Source organism: Balaenoptera borealis, assembly GCF_965194805.1.
Source record: "Balaenoptera borealis genome assembly, chromosome: 7".
In the NCBI taxonomy this organism is placed as follows: Eukaryota; Metazoa; Chordata; class Mammalia; order Artiodactyla; family Balaenopteridae; genus Balaenoptera; species Balaenoptera borealis.
This window is the reverse complement of record NC_138864.1, coordinates 120,156,178-120,174,058: the sequence shown is the minus strand read 5'-3', so window position 1 is coordinate 120,174,058 and position 17,881 is coordinate 120,156,178. Positions and strand designations below refer to the sequence as shown.

The following is a 17,881-nucleotide window of genomic DNA, read 5'->3' as shown; positions in this document are numbered from 1 at the left end:
TCACGAATAATGGACGTTCAATAGTGCCATGCTTCTTTAGAAATATAATGATGAAAATTTAATGATGGAAAATATTTACATGCTTAAGCTATACTTACTGTCTATAGTTGATTAAAAGTTTTGTTTTACTCCCAATTTTAATTTTAGTTGCTCACGTATTTGGTGAGCACTATGAATCTTGATATTTTGCCACAAAAATAATAGAATTTTAGATTTGCAAGACTGTTCAGCCCAACATTTTCCCTTTTTATTCTCCTCATTGAAATATCCTCAACTCTGTATTCTGTAAGTGTCAAGATTTTCTAATTTTTCCCAGTATTTACCATTCTTCCTTAGATAAGCTACTTTTAATCTCTTGTCCTTTTCAAATGTTTTATTAGGAAATAAAACCATGTTAAGAAAAGAGGGACCAAGGTATGAAAGACAAGGCCAATAACTGAAGAAATTATTACAAAATAAAGGAAGTTACCCTCTTCTAATCCAGTCATATCAGAGGTAAGGATTCTAGTACAAAAGAAGGTTATAAGTAGAGCAACTAAGTTCGAATGTACCTTGAACAGGATTTAATCCTGTTTTTCTGACATCATGTATCATTAATGTCCGCTGTAACTCTAAATTGCCAAAATTTAGATGACAGATTTTTATGATCATCATACTTGTAAGTAGCAGGATAAATTTTAGGCAGAAATTTATTTATTAATTTATTTTCTTTTAGCCAGATCTTCTCTTCTGTGACCCACCAACACCCATACAATATTTTATTATTTATTTTTGCTTAACTTACACCCATACCATAGAAAATGCTCAGGGGATGGAAGCTGGGGAGGAGGGAATGCTATCCAACCCTATCTAGTTTTACCATCTTCTATCACTTCTAAAAAATATGTGTATTCCTCTCAGTTCCTTAACGTAACAGATTTTGCAACTTTAAAGACAAGAAGAGTCTCCCTTATTTCTCTACTATCATGCAATCATATCTCCCCCTTGAGACAATGAAAGCATAATGACTAAGTAACTTAGGCTAAGGTGTGTCAAAGTGGAGAGGGATGGGAGCTTAAAAAAAATTCCAAATGCATTATCCTATAATGTATATCTTTGCTTTTCCGGCAGTGTCTTTCACATAAAAGTCCTCATTAAACATTTGGTGAGTGAATGAATGACCTGGGATGAACTATGTCTGTACACAAAGTCTGAGGTGACCAGGACACCTTCCAATTTGAGAAAATAATGTTAGACAGCTGTGACCCTGGAGAGACTATTGCTTCAGCTGGAGCTTACATAAATTCAGCATGTTAAAGAATGTTAATCTTTTGTTGTTGAATATTCAAAAGTATGGCAACTGGTTAGAAATTGCTTGAAATTTATTTCAGTTTATAAAAGTGTTCCCAGCTTTAAAATGAGCTGTTCCCCAATTTAGTGAAACAATTTTGATGAGGTGATTTTCACATGGGCTTAGAGAGAGGAGGGATGTGTGTGGGAAAAAAAGCCTAAAGAAGTGTGTATGGATGGACAAGTTGTAAAGGTGTCATGGGGTCTACCTAAGGGACTGGTATCACAGCTCGTGCCTGGCAGTTTTGGAGAGATGGTTGAGGGCTTTAAGGAGAACAAAGTCTTCAAGACTTGCTTTGTAAATCATGGGGCACAAATAGGGCTGCTTTGATGGTCATTTAAGAATGTGTGAATCTGAATTGGAAGGAAAATTTCTCCATACATCTGCAAGGCACAGCATTACTGTGGTGCAGTGGAGTCTCTAGAGGACCCAATATCACCCTGACGTCTTGAAAGTTTTGTCTTAGATGCCAGCAGATGAGCACCAGTAGTAATGGCGGTGATGAGGAACTTGGGGATAATGAACATGGGTGGTGAACATTAGCGGTACTGAGAGCAGGTGAGGAAGAGCATCAAGACATCAATGAAGAGAAAACTCAAAGTACCAGCCAACCAGAGTGTGTTGTGTGTTGGAATGCGGGAAGGTGGTAATGAAGGATGGTGTTTCTTCACAAACCTGGACGTTTGTCATTAGCATCTAAGGGCATAAGCCATAGAAACAAGGATGATTATTCTTAATGCAGCCCCATTTGTACCCACTACTGTCTGACATGATTCACTTGTATATATTTGTTTTTCAAAAGATCCTTACATTCACTATCTTAGAAAAGTCAATTTAATAACTCATTCCCAGTCAAGCTGGACTCTTGGCATGTCCCTATGTTAGGGTTACCAGAGTATCAAATAAAATACAGTATACCTACTATAATTTTAACTTTATATAAACAGCAAATAATATTTTAAGGTAAGAATGTCCCCAATATTGCCTGGGACATACTTAAGATTCCCCCACCAAAAAAAGTTGTTTATCTAAAAAGTTGTTTATCTAAAATTCAAATTTAACAAGGTGTTCTGTGTTTTTATCTGGCAACTCTACCCTAGATTTCTAGGCCTGTTGCATCAGTAACCTCCATCTGCCAGGTGGCCATCTCACATCCCATATATATATATATAGTGAGTTTACACACTTTTTCAAAGAAGAGAGAAGGATTTAAGTGTAGCAATATGTAAAATATTAGAGACAGCAAGACACAAAAATAAATTTTACTCTTGGATCTACTATTCACTGACTGCTGTCTATTCCTGAGTTTGGATTTCCTTATCTGTGAATGAGAATGATACACTATGGTGTTGTAGGAACACATTTTATGTTTTTTTGGTTATTTGTTTTGTTTTTAATGGTAGGGTGATATCAAGGGGTTACATATATATATATATATTCATATATATATATATTCCAGTTATTATCAACACTTTTAGCTTTAAGAAGTGAACTCTAGCTGGGACTACACAATTTTGATCCCACATTATGATAAGAAGATACTGCTCATTTCTTTCATATAAAATGTTTGAAAGAAGTTAATATTCATCTCACTTTGAATAACTCTCTTGATGCCTGATTTCCAGCAATCCTTTGAATTTTTCTGTTTTCAAAAATATTGCTTCTAGGGGACAGATTGCCATGGTTTCTTCAAATAAAGTCCCAATCATACTTATGTAAAGAGAACTTCATTGTCAAATGGACAGGATTTATTCATCAGAGGAAATAACCACAGCAGAAGTGTAGACACAAAGGTGCCAGTACACTGAAATGGTAGCTTGAACGCTTAAGCTCAATTTCAACAATAAAAGGCTTGTGACACTCAGAAACCTCTTTAAACTTCTGAGGTCTCAGTTTCTTTAAATATGAAATCATGGCAACAGAATAGATTTGTGATTCCCAAATGCAGTTGAATAGAATCATCCTGAGATTTTTTTCTTTCAATTTTAGATTCCTGGATTCCACCCAAGACCTAAACGATCTGGTGACCACATCTGGGGAATCTCCCTATGACAATCATTACCTCAGAAAATAAAGACAGTCCAGGAACAGTTGGTATACTGATACAAAAAAATATGAGTTAATAATATTTATTTAATATCAGAAATATAGAGCTAAGTGAAAAAATAATGTCTATAAATAATACTGCACATTGAGACTAAAATGAGATTAGGGAAGTTGCATCATTAATCTAGGTAGGAATAATGAGATTCAAAAAAAACTACATTATGACCAGCAGATCTTGGATATCTGCAATTTTTATCTGTTCCCAAATGATTCTGAAGATTAGCAATATGAAGGAATGGCTGGGTTCTTCCATACAACACATTTTATTTCATGTAAGGTTCTGACTACTATAGCTGTTCTATGGTTTCCTTCTACAAAAATGATGACTATTAGATAATTGACAAAAATGAAAATGAAAATGTCTTTCATTAGAAAGTCATATGGCAGTCATGCTGGATTTTTAAAAACCACCTTGACAAATAGATAAGAAGGAGTAATATCTCAGGCAGTCTGTTTTCTATTGTTCTTCATTAGGTTGGACCCTTTTCTTCAAAAAACAGTTTTCTTTATACTGCTGGAAGCCTTTACAAACAATATACTGCTAAATCAAGCCTCCACGTTTCAAGCCAGCAGACAAATGAGCTTTGTATTTAGTCCTGCAATCAAAACTTTCTTCCTACTCAAGGTTTCATGATGTTTTCTTTCACATCTTTTTGTTGAATTTATTGAGCGTTCATGGAGCTCTATTATGTGTTTAGAACTACATACAAAGAATAAAATCATTATGCATGTGCTCATGAAGGTGAAAGAAGATATTTAACAAATGAAGAATATATAGCTGTATGCCATCATTAGAAAAAAATAAGTAAAATAGGTGACAAGAGTTTTTGAAGGAGGAAGAAATTAATGGTGGTGGGAGCAATCTAAAAAGTTTGCATGAGGAGAAGAGTGCTCTGAGTGAGGAGAACTGGTTACGTTGAAGGTGCGAAAGGAGATACAGAGAGATTTTGACATTTCGCAACTAAGACCAAATCTTTTTGCCATTGACTTTCAAGCCTTGTAAGAAAACCTCACATGTCAAACACATATTCTACCACCAGCCACTCTTTCCAGCCTGAATCTTCCAGATGTACTGAATATTTTATTGGTTTTCTTTTGTCCTTCAATGTTCTATATAAGTTATATAAAATTGAAGTCATCTTTTTTATATCTTTTAAGTCATTTTTCTTTCTACATTGCTCTTTGATCAAATGTTGTTCAGTGTTTTCTCTAGCAAAGTAGAAAGTTCACAAGGAATTGGTACCAGCAGTTACCTCTGCAGTAGCACTGTGCAATAGAACTTTCTGCAATGATGAAACTATTCTATATCTTTGCTGTCCAATATGGTAACCACTAGCCATATATTGAGTGCTTGAAATATGGCTAGGCAAATGAGAAATTGAATTTTTAATTTAATTAATTTAAATTTAAATAGCCACATGTGGTTAATGACAACCATATTCTGTCAAAATCATCAACTATCATTGTGGATTTGTTGTCTTTGTCGTTCTATCAGTTTTTGTCTCATGTATCTTCTGTGATTAGGTTTGGAAATGTTCAGTGCAACTTGAGCGGGTGTTGAAGCAAGGTGGTTGCTGGACGGGGGAGGGATGAAAAGACATGCGTTTTCACCCTATATCCTTTTTACTGTGTGGATGGATTTCCTATGCAAAGAAAAACAAAAACTATAATAAAAGAAAACAAATTTTTTTAAAAATGTTGTTCAGTGCTTTTGTTTGTTCCTATGACCACCTTTTAACTATTGACATAAATTCTGGAGCTTCTTAGATATTTTAGTGTGACCCTTACTCTTTAAGAGAGTTTCAAGTACTTATTTTCCTAATACCTGCATTTAATCATCATTCTCTTTCCAAAACATGGAAAAGTGAATGATGAATTATTTTTACTTCTTTTCTTGGCCAGCCCTGAAGTTTAGTCAAATTGGCATCATTCTGGTATACAATCCATCCAAGTTCATTCTGATTCTTATACTCTCTTCAAAACACTGAAATATGCTTTACCACAATATTGGATCTACAAGTTCTAGGTAATTACAACTTCTCCCTTAAAACAGTACAGTTTCCACTTTCCCTCCTAAAACTACTGGTCAAATATATGTGTTTTATGAAAGTCCTACCTAGATTAATGCTACAACTTCCCCACCCCAAGTTTAGTCTCAATATGCAGTATTTATTATTTATACATTATTTTTTACCTAAGTCTTTCTACACTTCTGACATTAGATAAATAGTATGAATTCATAGTTTTCTGTAGCACCAGGACAATTGTTCTTTGAGTGTTTCCGTAATGTGAAGTAGTATCGGTACAGGAAAATTCCCTGGATAGACTTGCCAGATAACATACTGGATACCTAGTTAAATTTGAATTTCAAATAAATAATGAATAACTTTTAGTGTAATTATGCACGTGTGGGTCATACCTGTATCAAAACTATATTAATTATTTATTTTGCATTCAAATTTAAGTGTATTTTTATTTGCTAACTTTGGCAACACTAGCAGGAAATTATTACCGAGACTCCATCCGGCTTCCCCAAAGAGACCTGCTTCATGTTTTTTTCCTTCCTCTTTCCCTCCCTTTCTCCCTCTTCTTACTTTGTTTAGTCCCTTCACTTGTGAAGTCCCTTCACTTGTTGCTGTCACCCCTGGACCCTTTTTGGTACATACACTCCCTGCCTCTGGTTTCTCACAAGCCATTCTCATCCGACATATTTGTGCATGCTGTCTGAAACCATTTTGCCAAGTCCTTATTACTTGCTCTAAAATCTTCCAGTGCTCTCTCATGACGAAGGCCAAATTCTCAGTTTAATTTTCAGGCTCCCTCTTAATTAAGGGCATCTTTCTATTCAGTTTCTGTCCCACTAATTTCCCAAATTAGTGCCTCACTCCAAATGCCTTTTAATTAAATGTGTTTACTGTATCTATACCTCCTGGCCAGGCTACTTGTGTGTCTTAGATATGTGTGTCTTCTCATCTGATTACCTTGTCAAGCTCTCATGCATATGCTTTCCTGGATGCTTTCCTATACTTTTTAACCCTTCTGTCATTACTTTTCTATGAAGTTATCTGTAACAATTACTTTAACACGTGATCCCATACTGTATTTTGTTTTTTAAGCAACGTTACCTTTTTGTTCCTCAGTAAAATACTAGTATTTTTTAGGTCAGTGTGTCCTTTCTATTAATCAAATAGCAGCCATTCAATAAATATGGTTTGAATTGAGTGGAAGAGGATAATGACCTCCTAAAACAAAGGGAACCAATTTCCAGAGGAGGAACGACTGAAATGGTTGGGAGGATATGGGTGCCACCATCTCTTCTGCTTTGGGTATCCGCTGTGCTGGAATGAGAGCTGCCTTAGTAACAATCAAAGCGGAGTTGAAAAGTGAAAACAAGTCATCAGGCTTTAATCATGCAGCTCAGAGTGAAAGGGCCAAGGCCCTATGATGCTCTAAAATAGAGTATTTTTCCAGAGGTCATTTTAGCACTTAGAAGTCTACAGGTTTATCCTCCTTGTTCTGATTGCTCATCTTGGCATCTCCAGCCTACCTTTCACTTCAAGTTCAGATTCCTACAACTATTGTTCCCGACCACTGCAAGACGTTATTGCATTATATTTGAGACCAGATCAGTGGAGGTCAAAGTACAGGATACTTGACTGAAGGTATGACATTAGGAAAATGGGCATTTCAGTAATCATCTTGAACTTGATATGAAGACAAATAATAAGACACAGGCAGCTCTGATCTACTGACTGAGGCCCAGACATGGCCTGGTATTTTTTGCTAGTACTATCTCTCTAGAGTTCATATAAATCAATTTACAGGAACATTATTTATTCCTCTCTCCAAGATGATTTGCCAGAATGAGGTCAGAAAGAAAGATTAATATGACACTTAATACTGCAGCAAGAAGAAAACTGTTTTACAATTAGGGTCAAATCTTAAAGAGGCAGGTGTTTTTGCTTTGCCGGAAAATATTACATTCAGTCTCCCACTAAGGAGCCTGGTAGATCCTATTTTAGTGTGTCTAGTAGTAGTGCAGTGGTGACATAAGCCCAGGCCTTTGGTGTCTGAAATCCTAGCTTGACCATCCCTTTAACTTCTCTGAGCCTCAGTTTCATCATCTGAAAATAAGAAAATGTCATGGGGTCTTGTGAGAATTAAAACCAAAAATAGGTGGGGGATGGAAGCCCTATGCTAATAGTAGCCTCTTGATAAATGGGTACACTTGACTCCACCCCTTAAAATCCATCTTTTCTTGCCTATGGAACCTAGGTTTGGGTCTAGGTAGGAATTTGTAAAGTACTTTTATATTTTAAAGCTCTTTCAAGGGCATTGTCTCATGTATTAAAAAAAAATACTGCATTGAGAAGCAGGGCTTTCTATCATTATCCTTATATTTGTCAGAGAATGAAGCTGAAACACAGAAAAGTTGTGTGTTACAGTGGAAAGAGTCCTAAGCAAGAATCAGGAAAGCTGGTTAAATTTTCAACTGAACCACTAAGTACTTGATGCTCTTGAGCACTTTAGCCCTCTTGTGTGTAAAGTAAAAATGCACTGTAGTATGGCCTAACTCTGAAAGTCTGTAATGCAGCCCAGAGAGAGAAAAAATTATAAACAGACTGGGCATTTCTGGTTATTAAGTTCTATGGTTTTCCTCACTTGATCACACTGCTTCTTTTGCAGTGATTTGCAGCATTGATTCCCCACATTTACATGAAGAAATATAAATTTCTTTGCCCTTTAAAATCCAACTGCTAAATGTGCGTGTCTTACAGTAAATGTTGCTCAACCACCAATGATTTGTTGTAACTGCATGGGGGATACACATAAATCAAAAACGCATTTCAAGCTCCGTCCAAATTATAAATTCAATAACTCAGTCCAAATTATAAATCAAATATCTGACTACTGTGCAACTGTCAATCAACTGAAGTAGATTAATAACCTCAACTGAAGTGACTTGATGAACTGTAGAAGTTATGGGAACTATAAGATTTCAGCTCTAATTTGAAGAGCCCTTCACAGTGTTGGCAGAAGCTTTCTGCCCACTGGATAACAGGAATAGGGAAACTTATAGAACACACGCCATGGGCTTTACTCAGACCGTCTTTTTGTTCTCATGCCTGCCCTATGCAAAAGGTACTCACCATTATCATTATTTCATAGATGAGAGAATGAAGATCAGAGAGGTGAAGTGGCTTTTCCCATGTCACATGCTACTTGAATATAGAGAAGGGCTCAAACTTCCAGAGAGTCTTTCTCTAGACTCTTAAATGTTCCATGATACTGCTTCCCATACCTTCTAAGTAGAAGGTGACTGGTGGGTGGAATTTCACAGTCTAATTATCTTCAGTTGAAAACCACCTCTATGGGAATAGAGAATATAAAAGTTCCAAGAAATCTAAGGTATGTTGGATTTATCTTCTTTAATGATGGAAAAAATTCTTTAATTTCCCTTGGTCAAATGGATTATTTCAGCTTATCAGGATGTGCATTGCACCTGTGTAGTTTTCTTCACTTACAGAACTCCAAGATCACTGAAGTTTGCATAATTCGATGCTTTGATTTTTCTTATTTTTATAATGACTTTCCTGAGCCATTTATCCACTACCTGCAGCTTCCTCCCTCTCCAGACACAAGATATGTCTGGCCATGTCATGGGGTTTTATGAGTATTAAAAATGGAAAAAGAGGATTTTATGCCAATAGCTCAGTATTGTTTCCCATAGATCATAGATTAGGTAGAGATAAATGGGTTTAATTTATAATTAAATGTGAGAAGAGTACCTACTGCAAGATGGCTCTGTGTTAGCTACCTTCACATGCATTCTTATCTAATTCTCAAAACAACACTGAGTGGTAGTTCTTATTATCATTGAGATTTCTTTAGTAGTCATGAAGTCTATGGAGTTTCTTGGGAAATATGATGAACATATATGGCCTGCCTTGCAGAAACTTAAGTTACTTTATTGACCCAAAATTCTAGCTTCCGTGAGTAGGAAACGTAAAATCTCAAACGCTTACTTCCCATAGGAAATATAGTTCCACAAACATTCATGGAGGTTACGCCTCTCTCCAATATTGCATTACCTTTCATCATTTCCCACAATTCACCAGCTTCTCACTTGTGACCAACTTTCCCCATTGCATTTAGCATTAGTGCTTTCATGTTGTTTGTACTAGTAGTAGTAGCAGCAGCAGTAGTAGTAGTTACCTCCAGCCAATAAATCTTAAACACTTCAATCTGGATCAAGGTAACCAGTAGCCTTGAGCTCAGAATGACTGGAAACCATCACCAGCCACAGGCACTAAGATCACTCAACTACTGCTTAACAAGAAGATGGAGTATGTCCCAGTTAGGACAGGAAAACATAAAATATGTTGAGGGAAAGAAAATGCTGGATGTTACAAGAATATCAAATACTAGTAACATGATATTCAAAGGGAGTATAGGAAAAGGAATGCAAGCAATACAGATATTTGATATAGTCACTGCACTCCCTTACACTTCAGGGTGGTATAATCCTTGTCAATCCTCCTATGTGATTGTTATGAAATAAATCAAAGGGTGTGCACGTTATTTTGCACATTTCACATTTGACAAAACTGAGGTATGGAGAGGTTAAGTAATTTTACCAGACAGAATGGCTAGCAAACAAGGTAAACTGATCCAGGTATATCCAGCTTTAAAGCTTTTTTCAGTATGGTACAGCTCTGTTACAGAAGCTTCTGCACAGCAAAGGAAACCATAAACAAAACGAAAAGAAAACCCAGAGAATGGGAGAAAATATTTGCAAATGAGGTGACCCACAAGGGATTAATCTCCAAAATATGTGAACAGGTCATGCAGCTCAATATCAGAAAAACAAATAACCCAATCAAAAAATGGGCAGAAGATCTAGATAGACATTTCTCCAAAGACATACAAATGACCAAAAAGCACATTAAAAGATGCTCAACATCACTAATTATCAGAGGAATGCAAATCAAAACTACTATGAGGTACCACCTCACATCAGTCAGAATGACCATCATTAAAAAGTCTACAAATAACAAATGCTGGAGAGCGCATGGAGAAAAGGGAACCCTCTTCCACTGTTGGTGGGAATGTAAATTGGTACAGCCACTACGGAGAACAGTATGGAGGTTCCTTAAAAAACTAAAAATAGAGCTACCATATGATCCAGCAATCCCACTCCTAGCATATATCTGGAGAAAAGCATGATTTGAAAGGATACATGCACCCAATGTTCATTGCAGCACTGTTTACAATAGCCAAGATATGGAAGCAACCTAAATGTCCATTGACAGATGAATGGATAAAGAAGATGTGGTACATATGTACAGTGGAATATTCAGCCATAAAAAAGAATGAAATAATGCCATTTGCAGCAACATGATGGACCTAGAGATTATCATACTAAGTAAAATCAGTGAAAGACAAATATCACATGATATCACTTATATATGGAATCTAAAAAAAAGAAAGATACAAATGAACTTATTTACAAAACAGAATACAGATATCAGAAAGCAGACCTACAGATATCAAAAAGAAACTTATTGTTACCAAAGGGGAAAGGTGGGGGGGGGGGGGTGATACATTGGGAGTTTGGGATTAACATAGACACACTACTATATATAAAATAGATAATCAACAAGGACCTACTCTATAGTACAGGGAACTCTACTCAATACTCTGTAATAACCTATATGGGAAAAGAACCTGAAAAAGAACATATATATATATATATATATATATATATATATATATATGTATATATATATATATATATATACATACATATATATATATATATATATATATATATATATGACTAAATCACTTTGCTGTACACCTGAAACTAACACAACACTGTAAATCAAACATACTCCAACGTAAAAAATGAACACAAAAAGAAAAAAAATCTCAAAAAAGTAGTCAAAAGTAACCTAGATCAAATTAAAGGAAGGCAAGCATAGTTTCTTATTAGTGACTTCTATCTCCAACCATTCTTAAAATTGCATTATGCAATATTTCACATGATGTGTTTGTACAGTTAAATTAACAATAATAGTCATAGAAGATTAAGAAATAGAAAATTATCTTTGCTTCTGGAACACCACCCTCCCAAAGGTAACTACTATTCTGAATTTAATATTAATAATTTTCTTGATTTTCATGTTTAATTGTGATAAGCTACATATTTCATAACATTTACCAACTTAAGTATACTGCTCAGTAGTGTTAAGTTCATTCACATTTTGTGGTCGATCTCCAGAACTCTTTTCCTCCCGTAAGACTGAAACTCTGTACCCACTCAACAACTCCCATCCCTCCTCTCCCCAGCCCCTGGTAACCAGGACTCTGCTTTCCATCTCTATGAAATTGACTACTCTAGGAACCTCATATAAGTAAGGCCATATACTATTTGCCCTTTTGTGTCTGGCTTATTTTACTTAGCGTAACATCCTCAAGGTTCATCCATGTTGTACTGTATGTCAGAGTGTCCTTCCTTTGTAAGTCTGAATGATATTCTATTGTGTATATAGACATACATATAGACAGACATACATGTATATTTTGTATATCCATTCATCTGTCAATGGATATTTGGGCTGCTTCTACTTTTTGGCTATTATGAATAATGCTGCTATGAACGTAGGCATGCAGATAATAATTTCCTTGATCTTAATTTTAATTTTCTTGTGAATGAAAATATCTCTAAATGATATGTTATTTACTTTTATATGTTGTTATATCCATGCTTGCAACTAAAGTTTATTTTCCCTGTTAAATTGAATTCCACTGTGTAATACTATTATTTCTTCTGTTGATGGACACTGAATTGTTTCCACTTTTTTCTTGCTAATATGAGCATGCTAATTTGAACATTCTTGTACATGTGGCCTGGTGTACCTTCTACAAACTTGCTAGTCAACTGTGACTAATGTATGAAAAGCACCAGCATCACTTGGAGTTTTAGAAATGCAGAGCATCAGGCCTCATCCAGACCTCCAAATCAGAATCTGCCGTTTATCAAGATTTCCATAGCATTTGTATATACCTTAAAATTTGAGACAGACTTATCTAGAGTGCTATACGATGTGGTAGCCACTAACCACATATGGCTATTGAGCACTTGTAATGTGGCTAGTCTATATTGAGATGTGCTATCAGTGTAAGTTACACACTGGATTTCAAAGACAGTACAAAATGTAAGGTATCTTGTTAATAATTTTATATTGATTGCATAATGAAATGATAATCTTTTGTAAATATTGAGTCAAATAAAATATCTGTTAAAATTATTTTCATCTTCTTTTTACTTGTATAAGGTTATTACCAGAAAATTTGAAATTACATATGTGGTTTGTGTTCTGATTCTATTGGACACTACTACTTATACCAAGCATTGGTATTTTGGGGCCATAACCTATGTATATGTTAAGCTCTTCTAGGTAATGCCAGAATGGTTGGATTAATTTAGTTTCCTACTAGGAAATGAGAAATCCTGTTCCACATCATCACAATATTTGCTACTGTTAGAATTTTATAATTTTTGTAAACTAATAGTAAAATGGTATTTCATAGTGATTGAATTTTGAAATTCTCATTTGATTTTTTCTTCTAGAAAATGCCCATTCTGTCCATATGCCAATTTTTCTATGGAAGTGTTTGTCTTTTTTTTTTTTAATGGATTCATAGAATCTTTAATTTCTCTGGATAATTTCACAAAATTATTGCAAATATACTCTTCTTGGTTATAGACCTTTTTATTGAAGATACGTTTTTATTCTTTTTTTATTTCAATGTACTTAAATTTACCAAATTTTTTTCTGATGTTTTGATGCTGATTAGGAAATCCTTATCAACCCAGATATCAAAACAATGCATTTTGGCAAAGGTAGCTAAAAAAAGACTCTCCACTCAAATTGCAGATGTTCAAATTCTGGTTCCAGGACTTAATTGCTGCATGATTGGAGCTAGATATTCCACTCCTCTCAGTCTCAAGTTGCTCATCTATAAATTATGAATAACAAAAGTTATAAATAACATTATGGTTATAGAGGATTAAATGAGTTAATATACCTGTTTTTTATAGAATTTAGGATTGTCTTTCATATTTTAGGATTTAATCTGCCTGAAATTGGATTTTTGTGAATGGTGCAAGGTTATATAATATATATTAATTATATATATTGAAACTTACGTGTGTGTGTGTGTGTGTGTATGTGTGTGTGTGTGTACATTCAATTTTCTTCTGACTCAGACTCATCTATTGAAAAGCCCATTACTTCCTCATTGATTGGTCCTGCCATTTAGCTCTGTCATAAATTATTTCTGGACTCCCATTGTATAATCTATTTCCCTGCTCTCAAATCTGTTTCAATGGTCTATTTATAAATTTCCCCAATAATATCTCATTGTCTTATTTACCTCTTAAAATACCTCTTAAAAGTTTTGAAGTCCTTAAGAGAAATTCCTCACATTTTGTTTTTATTCTACAAGAGTTCCTTGAATGCTTGACTTTTGAATTTTCTACACACATCTGGGAATCAACATGTCAATTTCCAGCCCCCCGTGTCACACTCAAATACACAAATAAAACCAATGGGACATTAAATAAAATGCATTAAATCTGTAGATGAGTTTGGGGAGAATTAATATCCTTATGATATTAAATATTCCAATCCAGGATATTCCATGTTTCTTAATTTACTAAGCTCTTTTTCATGTCATAAAGTAGAATTTTATATTCTCCATTAAAGGTATCAATACTTTTGTTAAAATTTTTTCAGGTACTTTAAATAATCTACTATTATTTTAAATGATATATTTTTAATTACAGTTTCTAGCTGAATTTATTTTTCCTTCTAATTACAAATGCAAGTTTTGGCATATTGATTTTATATCCAACAACCTTTTATTAATTCTAAAAAAATTTTAATGTCTCTTTACATTTCTCCATAAACAATTTTAGCATCTGAATATAATTAGTTTGATTCTTCACTCTCAAATCATATTTTATTGTATTGTATGGTATTGCATTTATGTCATTATTGTAGTCTTCCTTTGTAAGTCACTACAATGTTAAACAGAAGTTGGATTAGTGTGCATATTTGTCTTCTTCCTGATCCAAAGGAAATTGTTATCAATATTTTCCCATTATATATCATGCTTGTTGTAACTTTTTTATAGGTTCCTGTTATCAAGTTAAGAAAATTCCCTGAATTTGTGAATTGCTAACTTTTTAGCTTTTAAATTCATTTTGAATTTATTGAACACTTATCTATTTTAGAATGATAATTTATCCTTTTCTCCTAAACATTTAATGTGGTAGGTTACATTAATTGATTACGGAGCATTAAAAAGTATTGAAAGTATTAAAAACTATTTGAAAGTAGTCATGATGTATTTACTTTTTTATGTTACTTGATTCAGTTTACTTTTTTTGGTTTAGGTTTTTATAACCTTACCCTGAGTTAGATTGTTCCTTTGTTGTACTGCCCCTGTTTGGATTTTGCATCAAGGTTATCTTAGCTTTTTAAAATGAATTAGATAAGTTTCCCCCTTTTTCTATATCTGGAAGAATTGATTTAGAATTTAAATTCTAACAATCAATAATGACTGATAGAAATAATGTTTCTTAGCCTTATAACTTCCTGGAGGTAATATTTCTAAATAATGAACTAATTTCATTGATGGCTATAAATTGTAGGTTTTCTGTTTCTTCTAGAGTCAGTTTTGGTAAGTTTTATTTTACTAGGATTTAAAAAGTTTTTTGTTCACTGAGTTCATACATTTATTGATATATATTATAACTTTTTTACCTTTCCCATCTCTTCAACATCAGTAACTATTTGTCCTTTTACAGAATAAAATGTCATTATATCATTTTTCTCTTTTTCATTTATTAATATTTTCATCTCTTTAATTAATTTTTTCAAGGCACTAGTGTAATACTTCGTTGGTCTTTTCTATGTTATGCTTGTTTTCTATTTTATTCCTTTCTGCTATTATTATTCTTTCTTTCTTCTATGTTACTCATGTTTCTCCTGGTTCCCTAATATATCTTAATATGAAAACACAACTCATTAATTATGAACCATTTTAAGGGTAAGTATTTAATGCTAAATATTTCCCCGTATAAAATGTTTTAGCTTCATCTTTAGCATTTAATCAATAATAGTTTATGTACATTTATTTCTAAATATTTTTATTGACTATTTTGTTTCATCTTTGACTCTTTAGTTGTTTAGAATATTGGATGTGTTTTATTAAAATAACCTAAATAGATTTGTCTTTTAATGGAAGACTTTTATCTATTTACACTTATTGTGATTGGTAATATATTCAGAAATATTTCTCCTATGTTATACGTTTATATTTGCCCTATTTTTCTGTTTCTCATTTCACTTCAATTTTACCTTTTTGTAGGATACAATTATTATTTTTTATTAGTGCATTCTCACACACCCCACTGGAATTCAATCTATTATTATGTTATTTAGTTAAGTTTAATATGCAAATCACATATGACAAAGTGCAAAGTTAGTCAATATTTTACCCTCCTGAAAAAATAAAAGAAATTTAGAATGCTTAATAGTTATCACAGTAATCCCTACTTTCAAACTATTTTTTAATGTCTGCTTTTATCAACACTATGATTTTGACATAATTTATTATTTTATGTGGTCAAAATCCATCAATATTTGTTTAAATTTTCACATGTTTATCAATTTCTTTGCTCACCAATTCTTATTGTATCTCCAGTTTCCCATTCTGGATCACGTTTCTTACATAGTGTATTCTTTGTAATTTTCTTTAATTAATATTTAATGGTGAACTCCATTGTTGTTTTTCTGAAAATGTCTTTTTTCCCCCCTAATTCTTGGTAACTTTATTCCACCTGAAACTCTAGGTTGACTTTCACTGTTTTTCTAATTATGTAAGATATTAATCTTTTACCTACTGGCTTCCATTGTTGATAATGAAATGTCAGTTTTTAGTCTAAACTCAGGTATTGGTATGAGAACTCAGTTTTTATTCGATTTTTTTTTTCAACATGCACATCTATTTCCCTGAACTGCATACAAATAAATTCTAGTTCTATTTTCCTTATATCTTTCCTTACACTTAGATGTAGGATCTATTCTGCTCTTCCTTGAATTGCTCTCTACCCTTTACAGTGTGAATCATAACTCTCTCCAGTGCTTTCCCATTCTGTACCTCACCTCTTAACCTTGGCCAGGGTACCAAAAATATGACCTACGCCCAGAGGAATTTCCAGTCTCTAGGTCCTAGACCTCAGGTTTTGTTCATTTTACCAATAATACAGTTCCATTTCCTCCTCCTCCTTCAAAAATTTAAGGAGTAATTTACATACGAAAAATGTTTAAATCTTAACTATACAGTTTGATGAGTTTGATGAATTTGTGTGAATGTATATATACATGTATTATAAATACACAATATATACACACACTATATACGTGTATACATACACACATATATACACGCATGTATAACTACATATACCAAAATATAGAAAAATTGTAGCATGCCAGCAGGCTCCCTTTCTCCCCCACATAGTAAATACTTGACAAAGGTAAATGTTATTCTTCCTTCTATCATCACAAATTTTGAACTTTTCATAATGGAATGATACTAAAAGCACTCTTTGTGTCTGACAACTCCATGCAACATTTTGTGTTAAAAGATCCAACCATATGGTAATGTGTAACAGAAATACATTTATTTTAATTTTTATGTAGTAGTCCACTGTATGAATATACCTCAATTCACCAATTATTCTGTTGATGTACATTTGAACTATTTCCTTTATTTTGTTATTATGAACAAACCTATTATGGACATTTCTGTTCATGCTTTTTGATGGGCATATGCATTTATTTTGGGGGGATGTATACCCAGGGGAATAATTGCTGGGATATAGAATATGTGTGTTTAGCCTTAATAGATACTGTGAAACAATGTTGTTAAGTGATTGGATCAATTTAGACTCTCTCCAGCAATACATGAATTCCAGCTGCTCAACATCCTTGACATACTTGGTATTTTTAGCTTATTTTATTTTTAGTCATTTTGTTCCTGGGCCCCATTTCTAATATGCTGCTGTTGTTGTTGTGGCAATATACCTGTTTTTCCAACTGTAACCAATCAATAGGCAAAAGATAGAACCTGGTTTCTGAATTACTGAATTCCATCTCAGTAGGCACAATAATATAGGCTAGGAAGAGGGAATAAAGCACATACACAGCAGATAGATTGATAGACAGATAGATATAGATAGATAATATATATAGCATATATGTGGTGATATTGTCTACATCTATCTACGCCATTTGTGCTTTATGGAATATATATATATGTATATATATAAAACATATATATACTCTCCTATGGAAGTAAGAGTGC

The 17,881-nt window shown here is 33.6% G+C and overlaps 1 protein-coding gene and 1 long non-coding RNA gene across 16 annotated transcripts in view; one reads left to right on the top strand and one right to left on the bottom strand.

The window, feature by feature from the left end:
• LOC309632720 overlaps nucleotides 1-17,881 on the bottom strand; it is a 293,593-nt gene that overhangs the window by 69,837 nt on the left and 205,875 nt on the right. The gene's annotated exons all lie outside the window — the stretch shown is intronic.
• Nucleotides 1-17,881, top strand: part of LOC309632716 (uncharacterized protein) — a 338,702-nt gene that overhangs the window by 287,629 nt on the left and 33,192 nt on the right. For 5 of the 13 annotated variants that reach the window (XR_014247016.1, XR_014247019.1, XR_014247020.1 and 2 more), the window contains one exon: nucleotides 381-13,662. The exons of 4 other annotated variants lie outside the window; for them this stretch is intronic. Coding sequence is in view for 2 of the 9 variants with exons in the window: in XM_082400510.1 (XP_082256636.1) it covers nucleotides 381-436 (56 nt within the window). In the remaining 7 variants the exon portion in view is untranslated. Of the gene's footprint in view, nucleotides 1-380; nucleotides 13,663-17,881 lie in introns of those variants that run through there. 4 more of the 13 variants (XR_014247017.1, XR_014247018.1, XR_014247015.1 and 1 more) reach the window with 4 other exon arrangements.